This window comes from Thermoascus crustaceus (genome assembly GCF_041956765.1).
Source record: "Thermoascus crustaceus strain CBS 181.67 unplaced genomic scaffold VTN00scaffold_3, whole genome shotgun sequence".
NCBI classification, from domain to species: Eukaryota; Fungi; Ascomycota; class Eurotiomycetes; order Eurotiales; family Thermoascaceae; genus Thermoascus; species Thermoascus crustaceus.
The window spans coordinates 3,747,868-3,762,782 of NW_027192529.1; the positions used below are offsets into that span (position 1 = coordinate 3,747,868).

Sequence of the window (14,915 nt, forward strand, 5' to 3'; positions counted from 1 at the left end):
ATCTGAAGCCTTTCCCACATACAGCATGCCTTTCCACGGAAGAAATGCATTTAATCCAGTGTTCTGGGAAGGTTCAAACCGTACCCCGGGTACAGCAGCTACATCTTGGAAGAGTTGATCAGCATCAACATCACAAAATCGGAGGCAAAAATGATATCAAGAACATGTCTCATCATTCTCAGCATCTTGCTGTCAGTCTTCTATGCTATAGCCTCTGCTGACGGTATGCCTTCATACTGGCCAGTTAGGCCTCCAGCAGTGCCATTGGCCGTTCGCTCGCCTTATACAAATGCATGGACCTCGACAACAAAGAATGGTACATTAAACACTGCCGGAGCTATCTTCTGGCCTGGTAATAAGCTGGGCTGGGAAGGCATTGTGACGGTCGACGGGGTCTCATATGAATATATGGGAACCGGATCGGAAAGCCTCCCCGCGCTCCCGAACCTACGAAAAGCGACTCCTCTCAGCGTCAGATACGATTCTCAGTATTCCAACTTTTCGTTTGCTGCCGGACCGGTGACGGTGGAAGCGAGTTTCTTCTCTCCAGTGACCCCCAAAGATCTCTGTCGAACGAGCATTCCTCTCAGCTACCTGGTGACGTCCGTAAACTCCACCGATGAGAGGACGCATAATGTGCAGCTCTACAGCGACACGAACGCTGCCTGGATTACCTACGAATCGAACAGGACAATGAAATGGGAGTTGTATGACAGTACGAAGCATGTCAACGCCTCGAATTCCACGGTCGAGTCGTCGTCGGTACTGAGCTGGCTCGTCCATCTGAACCAGACCTACGAGTTTGCAGAACTCCACGACTTTCCGGAATGGGGCAACTTTTCATACTCGTCCAGTCCAGGAAAAGCTAAGAATTTATCTTTCGAGAGCGGTTATTCAGCCAACGTCCGTTACAAATATATCATGCGCCACAGGCTCGCCAATTATGTGGACAGGGACTATCGAGAATCGGGAATCAGAGAGCCTGTCTTTGCTTATGCGCATGATCTTGGCTCCGTCCGATCTGGCTCAGTCGTGTATACCATTGGCTCCATTGAGCAGCCGGTCATGCGATATCTCAACTCGAAGGGCTTGACCTCACTGCAACCCTGGTGGGTCAGATGCTATGGCGACATGTTCAGTCTTATCGCGTTTCACTACAATGACCTAAACCATAGCCAGACTTTGGGTAGTGCCTTTGAATCTGATCTGAAGAAGGACATTAACACGTTCTATGGAACAAATGAGACTTTCGACAGTCTTAGCTCTGCGTCAAACAAGACCCCTATTCCCCCATCGTACGGGAAATCCAACTACAGCACTGAAACGGACCAGTTTGGCCAGCAATATGTCTTCGATAACGAAATGGCTTATGGCTTTTTGGACCCCAACAACTACAGAGGTATCGCTGTCCCGAATATCAGCGAGGCAAGGTCCTATTACTCAATCGTAGCGCTGTCTGCCCGTCAGGTTATGGGGGCTTACGTGCTCACGGAGCGTCCCACGGGGACTGGGTCGAACGAGACGTCCACTGACGACCCTCTGATGTTTCAGAAAGAAATATCCTCCAATGGCAACATAAACACGGTGGATGTGATATATCCTGCCATGCCATTCTTTCTATACACCAATCCCGCGCTTCTGAGATACGTTCTGGATCCTTTATACCAGAACCAGGAGAGCAAATTCTACCCGAATGGATATTCGATGCATGACCTTGGGGCAAGTTTTCCGAATGCGACGGGCCATGTGGAAGGGAATGATGAGCACATGCCGGTCGAGTCGAGCGGAGATATGATTCTGATGACATACGCTTACTCTCGGTTCTCGGGAGACATCGCATATCTCCACAAACACTATGGCAAGATGTCAGAGTGGGCTCAATATCTGCTGAAGTTTAGTTTGGTGCCAGGTCAACAGTTAAGTACAGGTGAGTTCACCATCTCCAGTCCACTTGAAACCTACCTAATACTAACGAGGAGCTGCACATCCAGATGACTTTGCTGGGCAGCTTGTGAACCAGACCAATCTTGCCATCAAAGGCATCATAGCTATTGAAGCCATGAGCAGAGTCTCCAAAGCAGTTGGGGCCAACGCCGATGCCGAGAGATTCTCTGCTGCTGCGTCTGACTACATCCGGAAATGGGAGTACCTTGCAGTTGATCCATCAGAAAACCACACCGTCCTGGCTTATGGATGGCGCTCGTCCTGGGGTCTTTTGTACAACATCTTCCCGGACAAACTGCTCGACATCGACATCGTCCCTCAGAGAATATACGACATGCAGTCTGACTGGTACACACAAGTGTCACAGGTATTCGGCATACCACTCGACAGCAGGCATTCCCTTACCAAGAGCGACTGGGAGATGTGGGCGGCGGCGACGTGTGAGCCCAGCACGCGACGGTTGTTCGTGGACGCGATCGCGTACTGGTTGAACGTCACCGCGACGGATCTGGCCTTTACGGACCTCTACAACACGGTTGGGAACGGCGATTATCCGAATATTGATGATGGAAACCCGATCAAGTTTTCCACAAGGCCGGTACAGGGGGGAACGTTTGCGCTCTTGGCACTCGGGGCCAAAGGAAGCTCGAACACGACGTCGCCACATTGATAGGTCGGGTTCCTCTCCCTATAGTCAGATGTAGTCGCACGTCGGGGATGACGCGCCAAGGACCCGATCTCAGACTCGAACAGCGACGGCCTGGGACCGCCCTGCCGAATATATCTGCACATCTTTAATAAACACGACTGAACCCTTAAAAAGGTCAATGCGATCCATGAAGCATCGTTCCGACGCGGGAAGTCCGCGGCCGCTAGGGATGGAGATCCCGCGGGGCTCGACCGAGACCTGAAGTACTCCGGACAGATCACCAAGGGAAAAACATCTCCAGGGTGGCAAGGTCCCATTCGGCACAGCCAATTGAAACACCGAGAGACATGGCGAACGTGGGAGTTGTCGTCTACAATATCGCCGTTTTCGTGTCGAATCTCTTCCTGCTGGAATTCGGCGCCGACAAGTTCATCGACCACACTGCCGTTGTCGCTCGGCGCACCGGGATCTCCGAGACTGTTATCGGGCTCATTACTGCTGGAGGAGAATGGGAGGAGGTAAGCGCACAGTTATATGCGTCATTGCGCTTCATTTGTTAGTAGCCTTCTGTTAACTCGCATGATATATAGCTCGCGGTCGTCGTCGCGTCTCTCATTCAGGGGCGCTCATCCTTGGCGATCGGTAACATCGTCGGCTCGGCCATCTCCAACATCCTAGGGGCCTTTTCGCTAGGCCTCCTGTTTCACGAGAAGGGTCAACCGATCCAGTTCGACAGAAGCTCGCGGATATATTCGATCCTGCTACTCATCGTCACGACGTTCGTGACGCCCATCACATACTTCTCCTCCAACAGGACGGTATGGCTGGTCGGCGGAGCGATTTCACTCGCGATTTTCGCGGTGTACATCGCATCCATCGGTGTAGCGATCGGCAAAGGCATTCTTACCGCCCCTGAGGATTCGGACGATGACGATGATGATGATGATGCTGACGAGACACGCGACGACGGTGGTGGTGACGATGATGACGATAATGAAAGCTTTGACGATGGCAGTACCCTTGGGAACGACACAATCGACTCGGTAGAAACGAGTTCGTTCAGCAACGAACGAACAGGCCTGTTACGACGCGGCAGATTAGACGAACCTGAACCCGATGGGAATAATTATGAACAGACGAGACGCCGCCATCACAAACAACGAAGTCTATTCTACCACCTCTTCCACCTCAAAACCGGCCTCCTGGCCATCTGCCTCGCGGGCTACATCCTCTCCCACTCCGCCACCACTCTCACCGACGAGTTCGGCATCTCCGACGTCGTCTTCGGCGTCATCGTCCTCGCGATCGCCACGACTCTACCCGAGAAATTCGTCGCCGTGCTCAGCGGCCACAAGGGCCAGAGTGGCATCCTCGTCGCCAACACGGCCGGGAGCAACATCTTCCTGCTCGCGCTGTGTGCGGGGATCGTCATGCTCGATTCGGCGGGCAAAGTAGGTGACGGGGGGAATGTCAGTGTCACGGAGTTGGGGGTGTTGTGGGGGTCGACTCTGGCTTTCACGCTGACGGTGTGGTTTGGGGCGAGGGTGGGCAGGTGGATTGGGGGGTTGATGGTGGTGGCTTATGTTGTTTTTATTGTTTTGGATTTTACGGTCATCGTCCATTAGGTTGGGAGAGAGATAACTGAGGGGGTTGGTGTACATGTACATACCTGGTACATACATCTATATCTCTCTTGCGGTCACTTTGCGTGCTGTTAATGCTGGCAGGCAGTACGTCACTGATAAAAGGAGGGCCCGGCAGATGTAAAAATACAGACACATATGCAATTCGAATCATCAATTCAACTATCGAATTCTGAGAACGTCATGGAGCATCCTGTAAGCAGGTTAGGCACCTACTAAGCTACTGCACAAGGCTAATAATAATATGTGGATGCCAGATCGTCTCGTGTTTCATTCATGATTCATCATCCATAATTTATTTTCGTCTTCATGAATACATATGTATCTGCTCTGTAACTGCACAATACGATGGCAGCAAAGGCACAGTAAGTACATCCAGAAAGCAATCCATCTACCTAGCTACCTAGCTACCTAGACAACAGCCAACCCCCTCGACGCCCCATACCCATTATACACCACCCCCCTCAGATTCCACTCCGAATGCTCCTGCTGCGTATTCCCACCCGCATCCGTCGCGCGGCTCAGAATCTCCCTGCCCGACCCCTTTTCAACGGGGACATCCGCCCTCCACAACACCCAACACCACTTCTTATCCTTCGCGGATCCTTCCAGTTGCGCATCGACCCACGTCTTCCCGCCATCACCGGAAACCTCGACCCTCGTCACAGGGCCCTGGTCCCCCTGGGGGACCGCGTACCCGTTCACTTCGACTTTCCCTGAGGGAGGGAGGGTGATGGTTTCGTTGTCGTCGGGCACCGCGACGACCGAGTTGATCGGCATCTCCATGATGGGTGGCACTTTGTCCCAGTATTTCTGGGCGGATTGGGAGTCTGTGGCGTCGGGCGGGAGGATCTTGTAGTCCCGGCGCTGGTAGTAGTTGGGGGATTCGTTCTCCTGGACGGTGATCCGGTCGAGCCATTTCACCCAGCGGGCGCCGGTGACGCCGGGGATGACGACGCGGACGGGGTGGCCGTGGGCGTGGGGGAGGGGTTTGTCATTCATCTTGTCAAAAAGCTTCGTTAGGATTGAGATACAAGACGGTCATGAGCCGAGCTCGAGGAAGGAAATAACAATGGGTAGGTAGAGAGACAAACCTCCAACGCCAAAATAACCTCCCCATCCTCCCTCAACCCCCTCTCCAACTTGACACTGCCCCCGAACCAATCATCGTCCTGACACTTGACCTGATAGCACCCGAACGCGACATGCAATCCCTCCCGGTTTTTCTGCACCCCAGCCTTCTCAAGCACATCCCTCAACCGCGGGCCCCTCCACTTGCAGTTCATGACCGCCGCGTCCATCCAGTCAATGCCCTGGACCTCCTTGAGCAGGGTCCGCATCGTGTGTCGGCGGTTCCCCGCGCACTGGAGCGCGCAGACGACTTCATGCTGGGGGAAGTCGGAGCGGAGCTGGGCGATGGAGAGGGTGAGGGGTTGGGAGACGAGGCCGTTGACGGTGACGGTGTGTTTGTCGGCGGAGAGGTGGGGAATGGGGCCGTGGTTGCGGTCGTAGTAGGCGTCGTCGGGGGTGATGAAACTGGTAGTCTTAGCTTTCCTTCCAGGATGATATATCATGTAATAGATAGGAAGTAGAGAAAATACAGAAAAATACCTAGCAACAAGCCTCTTAACAGGCGGCTCCCTATTCAAGGGCTTATCGACCGAATATTCGACTTCCTGAACCCCGTATACATCATATCTAATCAGCTCAAATCCTACCAACCCCAAAAAACCCCCCCAAAAAAAACACCATGAAATAAATCCCATAAGAGAAAACAACAAAACTCACCGTCGTAGACATCCTGAAAACAAAAAAACAACCAAAATCCAACTTTTTACGAAATAAACGAAACAGCACTGTTTATCGTTTTTGTTGTCTGTCGAAGTCAGATCTATGGTCCGATATGGGAAGTATACCCCCTCATACGTCACTACCCGCCACTTCACATTATCGATCCCTATCGATCTCGATAAGATCGATCGGGACATGTCCGGGGTCCGAACCACGTACCTTAAGAATAAATTACCCACTTGGACAGTATATCCCAACAAAAATCCGAACAGAAAAAAGGGTCTGACAGACGCGGCCTGCCCGCCCAGGATGGCAGCTGGGCGGGGCTATTTATATACACGCCTGAGGCGTTCGATCCGATCAATCGATCGAATCTATGGAATTGAACCAATCCGTCCGTCATCCATCGCGCAGATGATGAAGAAAGCGACATGCACGACCACGTAGCAGACTGCAAAAGAAGCAGGGAATATATAACGTATCTGCACCACATGCATACCTAACATTAGCAGTAAACTTTATTTATCCGGACCTCAATTTATCCTATTGCGTGCAGTGCAACTAATTTCCGCTGTTGCAGCCTGTTGCAGCGCAAGCGGGCATCGAATCAGGTGCGATACTATCAAGGTATTGGTTGAAGTCTGACTGACTGGCTGGCTGGCTGGATGGTGAGTGAGTGAGATAGATGCAGCAGCCCGATGGGGGTTCCATTTCAGAGCCCCCCCCCGTTGCCGATGAACAGTTAGTTGGATGCTGTAAGCCTGTCAAAGTTTGATGACAGAAGAGGCCTGTGCGAGAAACAAAACAATCACCCCATGCAGTACAGGAGTACAGGATAACACTTGGATCCAAGGAAGGACGCAACGCAGATGCAACTTGGCACATATTAATGGAATGAATTCCCCGCACCGGATTCCTAAAATGGTTGGATAAAAGGAAAAGTAAAAAAAAATCTTGAAATGTATATGATCTGTCTCATGCATGCGAGCTGGAGGGGTAAATCATGACTGATCACGTATGTACTCGATGTTAGGTATTAGTGACACCGTTTGTAGTCGTAATCGTACACGGTCTTTACCACTTTAACTCATGCCAAGGTTCTGAAGACAGGTAGACATCCTCTATATCTATAGATACATAATCCATCAGGTATATCCACGGCAAGAGGAGAAATATTGTACAGAGCAGTTAGTTAATCGACGAAATGAGCTGGGAGTTCTCCAGGGGATAGATAAAAAAAAGAAAAAGAAACGAGGAGCCCCCTCTCCCCCCCCTCGCCCCCCATCGTATACATAGAAAGTGGGACAAAACAAAAAAGCCTTGCCTCAAACGATATGATAATGCCCCAGTCCCCGCGCAGATAAAATAAGCGCAAGTAACACTTCGCCATTATTCGAGGACATTGTTCCAGGCCAGTTACACCCAGACATGCAATGCAGGACATACATAGCATGGCGGCCCAACGCTGCCTAGCTACCTAGCTAGGTAGCTAGCCATGTTGCATCACCCTGCATGCTGTTCAGAACAATGTAATACCACAATGGTTGGTCATCTGGCAGGCCGTGAACAAAGCAGTGGACACAGTCATGATCAGTTTCAGTTTCAAAACGAAAAAAAACGCCCGAAACGCCTGCAATGCTGGCCAAAAAAATATCCCGGATCGAACCCGAAACGCCGTCCCAATGGTAGTTTTATCACCCGAAGCACGATCTCGACCTGGTGAGGACCGTGCCGGTTTGCTGTACGCTGGGAATGGCCGTCCCCAGTAATCCCACCATTTTTCTTTCCAAGATCGGTAATCTCATCAAGACCACAACTCAAATTCAAGCGTCAGAAACTAATCCTCCTCCTGCGGCATCCTCAAATACGCATCAATCGCGGCACTAAACGCCGCGAAGCCCACACACCCCGCGGCAGCCGCCTGCGGGCCACCCTTGGCACCCAAAATCCCGCCCGTGATGCACCCCGCCGCGACGCCGTTGGAGAGGTCATTCTTCGCCCTCAGCCCCTCGATGCAGCACTCGGTGCCGGAGAACAGGGCGCCCACGATGCCGAAGTTCTTGGCTGAGGACCACGAGCGCTGGCCCATGTCCTTGAAGCCGCGGCGGAGCTGCTCGCGCCAGGGGAGGGTGGAGATCTCGCGGCCTTGGGGGGTAAGGGGGGAGTCGTAGGACATCTGTATATCAAAGCGCACGTCGTCAGGATATGGGATACGTGGGATGACAACGATGGTATTGGGATAGGGTTATTAAGGGAGGAAAGACATACACTAGCCATGAACAAACCAAACAGACCTCCCAGACCGAAACCCATCGTTCCGGAGATGACTGTCTTAACGGGACACGACTCCATTGCTGCGTGCATCTGGTATCAATCAATCCAAAGTCAGCAAATATGACCTCCTCGAACCCCGCGCGAACTCCGAACACAATAAATTGAGAAGAAGGAAAAAGACATACAGCCTTCACCATAGCCTGTTCCTGCTCACTCATTCCCTGAGGCGCACCTCCCATCCCAGCACCACCGAGCCCCCCAAGGGGCGGAGTCATTCCGGGGAAGCTCATCGCGGTTCACTGACTGGTCTTGTTCACTGAAAGCTTCAGCTCCGAATCGATCGCTAGGTATGCGGATCTCGTCGCAACCAACCGAACCAATCTCCGATTCTGGTCACACGCACAACCAGGAAGCCGGGGAGAGAGCGAAGGTCGGGAATGAATGCGAAACTGACGTAGATATAGGGTCCCGACGTCGAATATTGGAACTGGATTGCGGATCTCCTGCGGAGGCGGCGATGCGGCAAAATTATTTTTACGACCGGCGGGACGAGCCATGCGCGCCGTGCGAGGTCACGTGGTCCTATACTACAGGGAGTATTCGCATGGTTTCACCCGTAATCAGATGTTCTAAGGAAGTTGCTTTATTGTTAATGGGATCTGAAGAACCGATAAGATATATTGGCTCTCGAAAAACTGTCTACAGAAATCCTAACGTTCGGAGTATCTCAAAAAAGTTCCATGTGAAGATGACACAGAAGACGTAAATACATCCAAACCTCGTGAAAAAAGATAAAGCACTCCACATAGAGGCGAAGAAGAAAATTGGCTGAAGATCGATAGTTTTTTCCCAAAAAGAAGACACAAGTCGTTCTTCCGAAAAGGGGTAAAAAGGCGAGAAGCAGACCAACGTTGTAACGGTCATGGACGCATATATCCATTCATTTCCCGCACCGGTCCGGTTCGATTCGAGTCAAGAGGTGCGTTCCCTCCTCCGTCCAGGCGCAAAACTCAAGTAATGGGTCATCGCGTAGGTATACGTGCATGCATGTGGCCGGTATATTCTATATAGTTCAGATAAAATCGTAGACGGCGTGAAAACTTCGACATCTGAGCCACTAGTCTCTCTTGCCCCTCTTGTCAGGCTGTGAGAAGTCGTGGCTGCTTCTTTCTTCGGTCGATGGAGAGAGGCTCCGTTCCCACTCAGCCATCAGATTCGATGCCGTCCGCGCGATTTTCGAGGGATTGAACTTGGTCAGGGCGGGCCAGGGAATGCCATCCGACACGCTGGTGTCGGGAATGGAGTCGGTATCGGCCGGGTGCCAGTCTCCAAAGCTGTTTTTCCTGTCAGGGACCATCGCAAGAAGATATGACAATGCAGTCAGAGAAGGGACTAGGAAACGTAACACGTACCTGGTGCTAGTCCGGGGACTGCTCATCTGGGTCGCAGGAGACTGATCCCGCTTGGACTCAATGGTTGAGCGGCTCGAGGAGGGAGTGTGCGTTTTGTTACCGCTCGGCTGGGGTGTATCCCACACGTCCCAGTTGTCGTCAACGTCTAGGAGGCTCGAGTCTTCTTGTTCTTTCTGCTCGTTTGGGGTACCTTTGGCGGGTTTGCTGCTGGTTGTGGACGTCTGTCCAGGTATATCAACGCCGAATTCACTCCAAAATGACATGGAAATATCTGCCGGCGTTGTGTCTTTACCAGATTTAGCCGCAGCTGACGAACCCCTTTCCCTGGTCGAGGACGCAGACGAATTTGATCTCGCAACAGCAGTACTGCCAGCGACTGGCCGCTCCCTGCTTCTGGGAGTCACGCTGCGCTCGGTCCTCCGAGCTGGCTGCACCGTTCTAGACTCCGTCGCGCTGATCCCCTCCTCACCGACGGTAGCCTGCCTGATATCCTCCAAGAAAGTCCAGAACCCTTCCCTCAGATCCGAAGCCATCTGCTTGCCCGTACGCATGAGTGCCTCTCCAGAAGAAGCCGGAGGTGGCAAGGATCTCCGCCACTGCGCGACTCCATCTCCCCTGCCGGTCGAGCCGATTGCAGAAGTCCTGGCCGCGGTGACATCGGTGCTGCGTTCAATGGAAGGCAGGGTCGCCGACCGCGGAGTTCTCCCGATCCGTTGGCCCTCTGGGTTGGTGTTGTTGTTCTCACCATCACGGGGCTGCTTGAAGGCCCCGCCACCCATTTCCGGCGAGAGCAGAGACAGGGTACGGGTGTGCCGCGAGCCATGGAACACCCTCCGCCCGTTGGCCGAGATGGAGGTACCACCGTCACCAGGAGCGGACCTGATGATGTTCTGCCGGTCCAGGTCCCTGCTGAATCTCTTCTGAGCGATCGACGAGGAATCCGTGCCCGATTTCTCCGAGGCACCGTCCCCAGACACCCGCTCGGGCGACCTCAGGGACTTCAGGGCCTCCACATGGATGTTGACGTCGGTTCTCTTCCTCGTCCTCTCGGCCAGGGCCCACTGCTTCTTCAGGGTGGCCAGCTCCCTCTCCGCGCGCTGCAGCTCCTCCCGGAGCTCGAGCACCTTGCGCTCCTGGGCCGCGATGGCCGTGAGAAAGTCATAGCCGTCGTTGTTCAGTTCGTCGACCAGAGCCGGAGTGGACGTTCTCGGGACCGGGGATGGATGGATCGAGGACTGGGAGGAGGCAGGCGTTATCAGGCCGGGGGCCGGGGAGGTCAGATCCGACCGCGAGATGGGAGCGGTGGGAAGGTTGATGGGGAAGTTGAGCGTCAGACGCTTGGTGTGTCGTGCGACCGCGGTAGGAGGACGTGCCGGTAGAGATGCCCGCTTGAGAACGCGCGGCGAGTCGAATATTGGCGGCGAGGACAGCCTCTGCGACGTCTCTGGGGCTGGGGTATCGTTGTTGACGGATTCCGTAGGCTTCTCCATGGTTGATGGTCTGATAGTCAGCGATCAACTAGCAGACGAAAGAGCCGGGGAGTGCGTGAACGACAGCCACCATCGTGGCCAGCGTGCAGAGCAAGAACAGGGAGAGTAAAAGAAGGAGAAAAACGAAGAGCCAACGCAGACGTCGGCGTTGGCGACCTGGAGAAACATCGTCGTTGTCTGCTAATTGCACTGGGGACGGAGGCTCGTGGGCGCGAGCCGCGGTGGGCCGCGCATATCCCTTCCGACTGCGTTCACGACGCCTCGTTTCAGGGGCTGGACCGCGCGCTCTCCAGCCTCGACCGCCACTCAGCGGCGACCGTTGTTTCGCGAGCGCAGTGCACGAGTGCTTGTCAGGACCAAGCGCTGGCTGTCTTCATGCAAGTGAGCTCCAGGGTCATTTGCTGTGATTGTGCCAAGCACGTCGACTGGGGCGGGCCACGAATCCCCCGATCTTGTTGACCTCCGAGTCTGGACACATACTACGGCGTATATACGGATCCGGAGTATGTCTCGCGCAGTGATCCTGAGCTGGAAGCTCAGGGGAGGATCATATAGGGGTACAGTCACAGGCCTTTGATACCTTCATTCTTGTTTATGCCGATTTATATATATATATATATATTCTTGCTGATGACATGGTTTATCTCGAACCACTCACAGAAGTACACATACCCTAGAGTAGATCGGTGCAGAACAGTTCTATTGCCATTCGTACACTAGCCGCAGGCTCCGGACCAGCGATGCATGCCCGTCCTCGTGCCCTCTCAATCTAATTAGATCTTCACTAGTGTTCCATGGTCCTCCAATTTCAAATAGCTGCCTCGAGCCAAAAGGATCCGATCCCTCTGACAAGCTATCGACAAAGCAGGAGCAAAAGCTATCTATCTAGAAAGGGAAAGACCAGAAATTGACACGCAATGGGGCAACATGACTATCAGAACAGGGGAATACAGGTACAGAGATGACACAAATTCCAGGGAGATAGTACATGATGGTACAGGAAAAAGGCAGAGGAACATAAAACATCTCTGGTCAGTTATCAGCTCCAATTTTTTTTTTCAAAAAAACAGGCTGCGTGGACTGCTTTAGCATGCAACGTCGACTAAAAACACTCCAAAGGCAGTCCCAAGTCCAACTTTTCAGTCAGTAGAATCAGCCATGACATATGTACACATGATGTCATTAAAGCATAGACATTAGCAAGCCACAAGCCACTACTCCAAGAATGAGGAGCAGCAGGCGGGCATATTAGTATGACAAAGACTGGAGATCCCACACAGAGGGGAGATGCAAAATCGAGAAAGATCCAGACCCCAGAAACGTCTCCAGTGGTCATATGCCAGCAAGAAGGGGAATAGAAAGAACAGATAAGTAAACGCCTTAAGCGAAAAAAAGTACAGGGAAGATAGCAACACAGGGTATGACTCGAGAGATCATTAGTGCTGAGGGGGACGACGACCACGTGTTCATACAGCTGGCCATCTCATACGCAGACCTTCGGTCCAGCGTTGATACAACACATCTGCAAGTTGCTTGGTGTGCTCCATTCCGGGGACGTGTTGTCCAGGAAGGTCGGGCGAGTGTTGCCCTTGGAGGTTTGCTTCTGCAACCTGCGCCGATTGGCGCCTTCGATGACTTTTGAGATGCGGGTTGCTTTGCGCGAGAACCAGCTTCGGCTTTTGAGGCGGCTCGGATGGTGGAGGGCCTGGCAAAAGACTCGATGCGAGTTTTTGATCGCTGTATTACCTCAAAGTCAGTAGAAAGGTCTAGAGCCAGATAGGATGCAATACTCACGCTTGGAGCTTCTCGTTCATCAATTTCACAATGTGGTAGAGGCCCTCTGGGTCGGTCATTTCCAGATCACTCCAGGCCTCAGCCAATCGAGAAATTGCTTCTCGCTTTTCCTGATCACCTGTATCCGCAAGAACCTCTTGGCACGACAGACCGACGGCTTTGCTGTACGCTCTGCGCCCCAATTCTGCCTCTTTGCTGTTGTTCTCCGACGAGAACAACGTCTTCGGGCTGGAATTTTCATCCAGTACGGGAAAGGCACGGTGGTGATGGCCGGACTCTTCAGGCAGTTTGTCAGATACGCGACGGAACTGACGCACTGTAGACGGGCTATTCCCAAAACTCAGATCCAGACCGAGTGGTTGCTTCACACTGGAACGCCGTTTGCTGGTGGTCCGCTTTACGGCAGGCGACGATGAATCGGATGTAGGAGTTCGTCGAACTGTGGAATTCGCAGGGTACTTGGCTTTGGCCGGCGTCTCTGCAATGTGAAGGTCCTCCATCATTCGCGATGGCTCTTCGTCTGGACGTTCTAGCGGAACAGGACGCAGTTTCTTCTTCTTCAGCGTCTCTGTCGGTATCACCATGGTCGGTGCCTTGACAGTATCGAAGACCCACCCATCGTCGTCGTCGTCGTCGTCGTCGTTGTCTTCTTTGGGTGTCATGGTATTCCTACAACAGTTAGCTTTTGTCAAGTAACGTAGAAAGTCGCGGCGCCATACAATGACTCGGCGTAATATCTGACATCCTTCTCTGAGCCGCCCCTTCCAGCCTCCCAGTCTTGTCTGCGCTTGATCAGCTCTTGCAGGGCCTCCGTCTTCCCCGCATTCCGTATGAACCTGTGTCTCAGCAGTTCCTTTGCCGTTGGCCGTCGATCGGGATCTTTAATAAGGCATTGAGCGACAAAGTCTCTAAAGTTCTGGCTGTATTCGTCCCCTTCTAGTCGAGGGGCAGGTGCCTTTGGAATATGGAAGAGCACCTTCATCGGGTGCGTGCTGGCATGTGGTGGCTCGCCGTGGATCATCTCAATTGCGGTGATCCCGAGCGACCAGATGTCTGCCTTGAAGTCGTATCCAGCCTGCTGGATGACTTCCGGCGCCATCCAAAATGGAGTGCCAACGAACGTGTTTCTCTGGGACTTGATGTTGGTGAGCTGCGCTGCAACTCCGAAGTCGGCAAGTTTGACACTGCCCGTATGTGATAAAAGAACGTTTGCGGCCTTGATGTCGCGGTGGATCTTTCCTTCCCGGTGTAAGTAGTCCAGACCCAAGAGGAGTTCACGGCAAATGATGGCAATGTGGGATTCGTTGAATACACCAGGTTTGAGCTATCCACGTCAGCGCCGTGTCCAGGCCATGCAGGAAATTCTTATTACCAGGTCAAGACAGGACCCTCCTCCCAGGTATTCCATCACGATCCATAGCTTGTGGCCGCGCAAGAAGCTCGCTTTGTACTGTGTGACGTAGGGACTCGCGCATGTCGCCAGGACCGAGATCTCCTGCTGTATTTCTTGGATATCATCGTCGCTCGATTCGAGGTCAATCTTGGACAAACGCGTCCTGTCAGCGCCAATGTAAAACACAGTAGTGGGCAACAGGCGTTGAACATACATGCTTGATGGCGACAATCTCCCCAGTAGCCTTCTCGACGGCCTTATACACCGTACCAAAGCTCCCGCCTGCGAACATAGCCCCGTTAGCATGCCAATTGTCTTTTCAAGTCTTCTCAGGCAGCAATGACAACTTACTCCCTAGCTCCTCCATCATCTGGTACCGGCTCGCCATGCCCGACATGTCTGACATCGTCTCGCGCGGGGTAGCTTCAATGACACACAAAGACCAAGAACCGCGCACCTCCCAACTCTCCTATACTGGGCGGAGAGCAACTTGCAGCTTCTAGAGAGGCGGAGCTTGAGATGGAG

At 52.9% G+C, this 14,915-nt stretch overlaps 6 protein-coding genes across 6 annotated transcripts; 2 read left to right on the forward strand and 4 right to left on the reverse strand.

The window, feature by feature from the left end:
- Window positions 1-150: 150 nt before the first annotated feature.
- On the forward strand, window positions 151-2,614 carry VTN00DRAFT_6546 (uncharacterized protein; the record flags this gene model as incomplete). The annotated part of the gene is made up of 2 exons (XM_069433194.1): window positions 151-1,927; window positions 1,992-2,614. 2 exons carry the CDS (start codon window positions 151-153, stop codon window positions 2,612-2,614), a joined length of 2,400 nt encoding a protein of 799 aa, XP_069288978.1.
- Window positions 2,615-2,940: 326 nt separating this feature from the next.
- VTN00DRAFT_6547 (uncharacterized protein) lies at window positions 2,941-4,218 on the forward strand (the record flags this gene model as incomplete). The annotated part of the gene is made up of 2 exons (XM_069433195.1): window positions 2,941-3,111; window positions 3,184-4,218. 2 exons carry the CDS (start codon window positions 2,941-2,943, stop codon window positions 4,216-4,218), a joined length of 1,206 nt encoding a protein of 401 aa, XP_069288979.1.
- A 429-nt stretch (window positions 4,219-4,647) lies between these two features.
- VTN00DRAFT_6548 (uncharacterized protein) lies at window positions 4,648-6,036 on the reverse strand (the record flags this gene model as incomplete). The annotated part of the gene is made up of 4 exons (XM_069433196.1): window positions 4,648-5,238; window positions 5,331-5,772; window positions 5,848-5,912; window positions 6,025-6,036. 4 exons carry the CDS (start codon window positions 6,034-6,036, stop codon window positions 4,648-4,650), a joined length of 1,110 nt encoding a protein of 369 aa, XP_069288980.1.
- A 1,828-nt stretch (window positions 6,037-7,864) lies between these two features.
- Window positions 7,865-8,591, reverse strand: VTN00DRAFT_6549 (uncharacterized protein; the record flags this gene model as incomplete). The annotated part of the gene is made up of 3 exons (XM_069433197.1): window positions 7,865-8,203; window positions 8,296-8,391; window positions 8,487-8,591. 3 exons carry the CDS (start codon window positions 8,589-8,591, stop codon window positions 7,865-7,867), a joined length of 540 nt encoding a protein of 179 aa, XP_069288981.1.
- Window positions 8,592-9,418: 827 nt separating this feature from the next.
- Window positions 9,419-11,203, reverse strand: VTN00DRAFT_6550 (uncharacterized protein; the record flags this gene model as incomplete). The annotated part of the gene is made up of 2 exons (XM_069433199.1): window positions 9,419-9,635; window positions 9,714-11,203. The coding sequence occupies 2 exons, from the start codon at window positions 11,201-11,203 to the stop codon at window positions 9,419-9,421; spliced, it is 1,707 nt and encodes a 568-aa protein (XP_069288982.1).
- Window positions 11,204-12,669: 1,466 nt separating this feature from the next.
- Window positions 12,670-14,796, reverse strand: VTN00DRAFT_6551 (uncharacterized protein; the record flags this gene model as incomplete). Its single annotated transcript, XM_069433200.1, has 6 exons — window positions 12,670-12,940; window positions 12,998-13,666; window positions 13,717-14,321; window positions 14,370-14,537; window positions 14,605-14,672; window positions 14,742-14,796. 6 exons carry the CDS (start codon window positions 14,794-14,796, stop codon window positions 12,670-12,672), a joined length of 1,836 nt encoding a protein of 611 aa, XP_069288983.1.
- Between the last annotated feature and the right edge of the window lie 119 nt (window positions 14,797-14,915).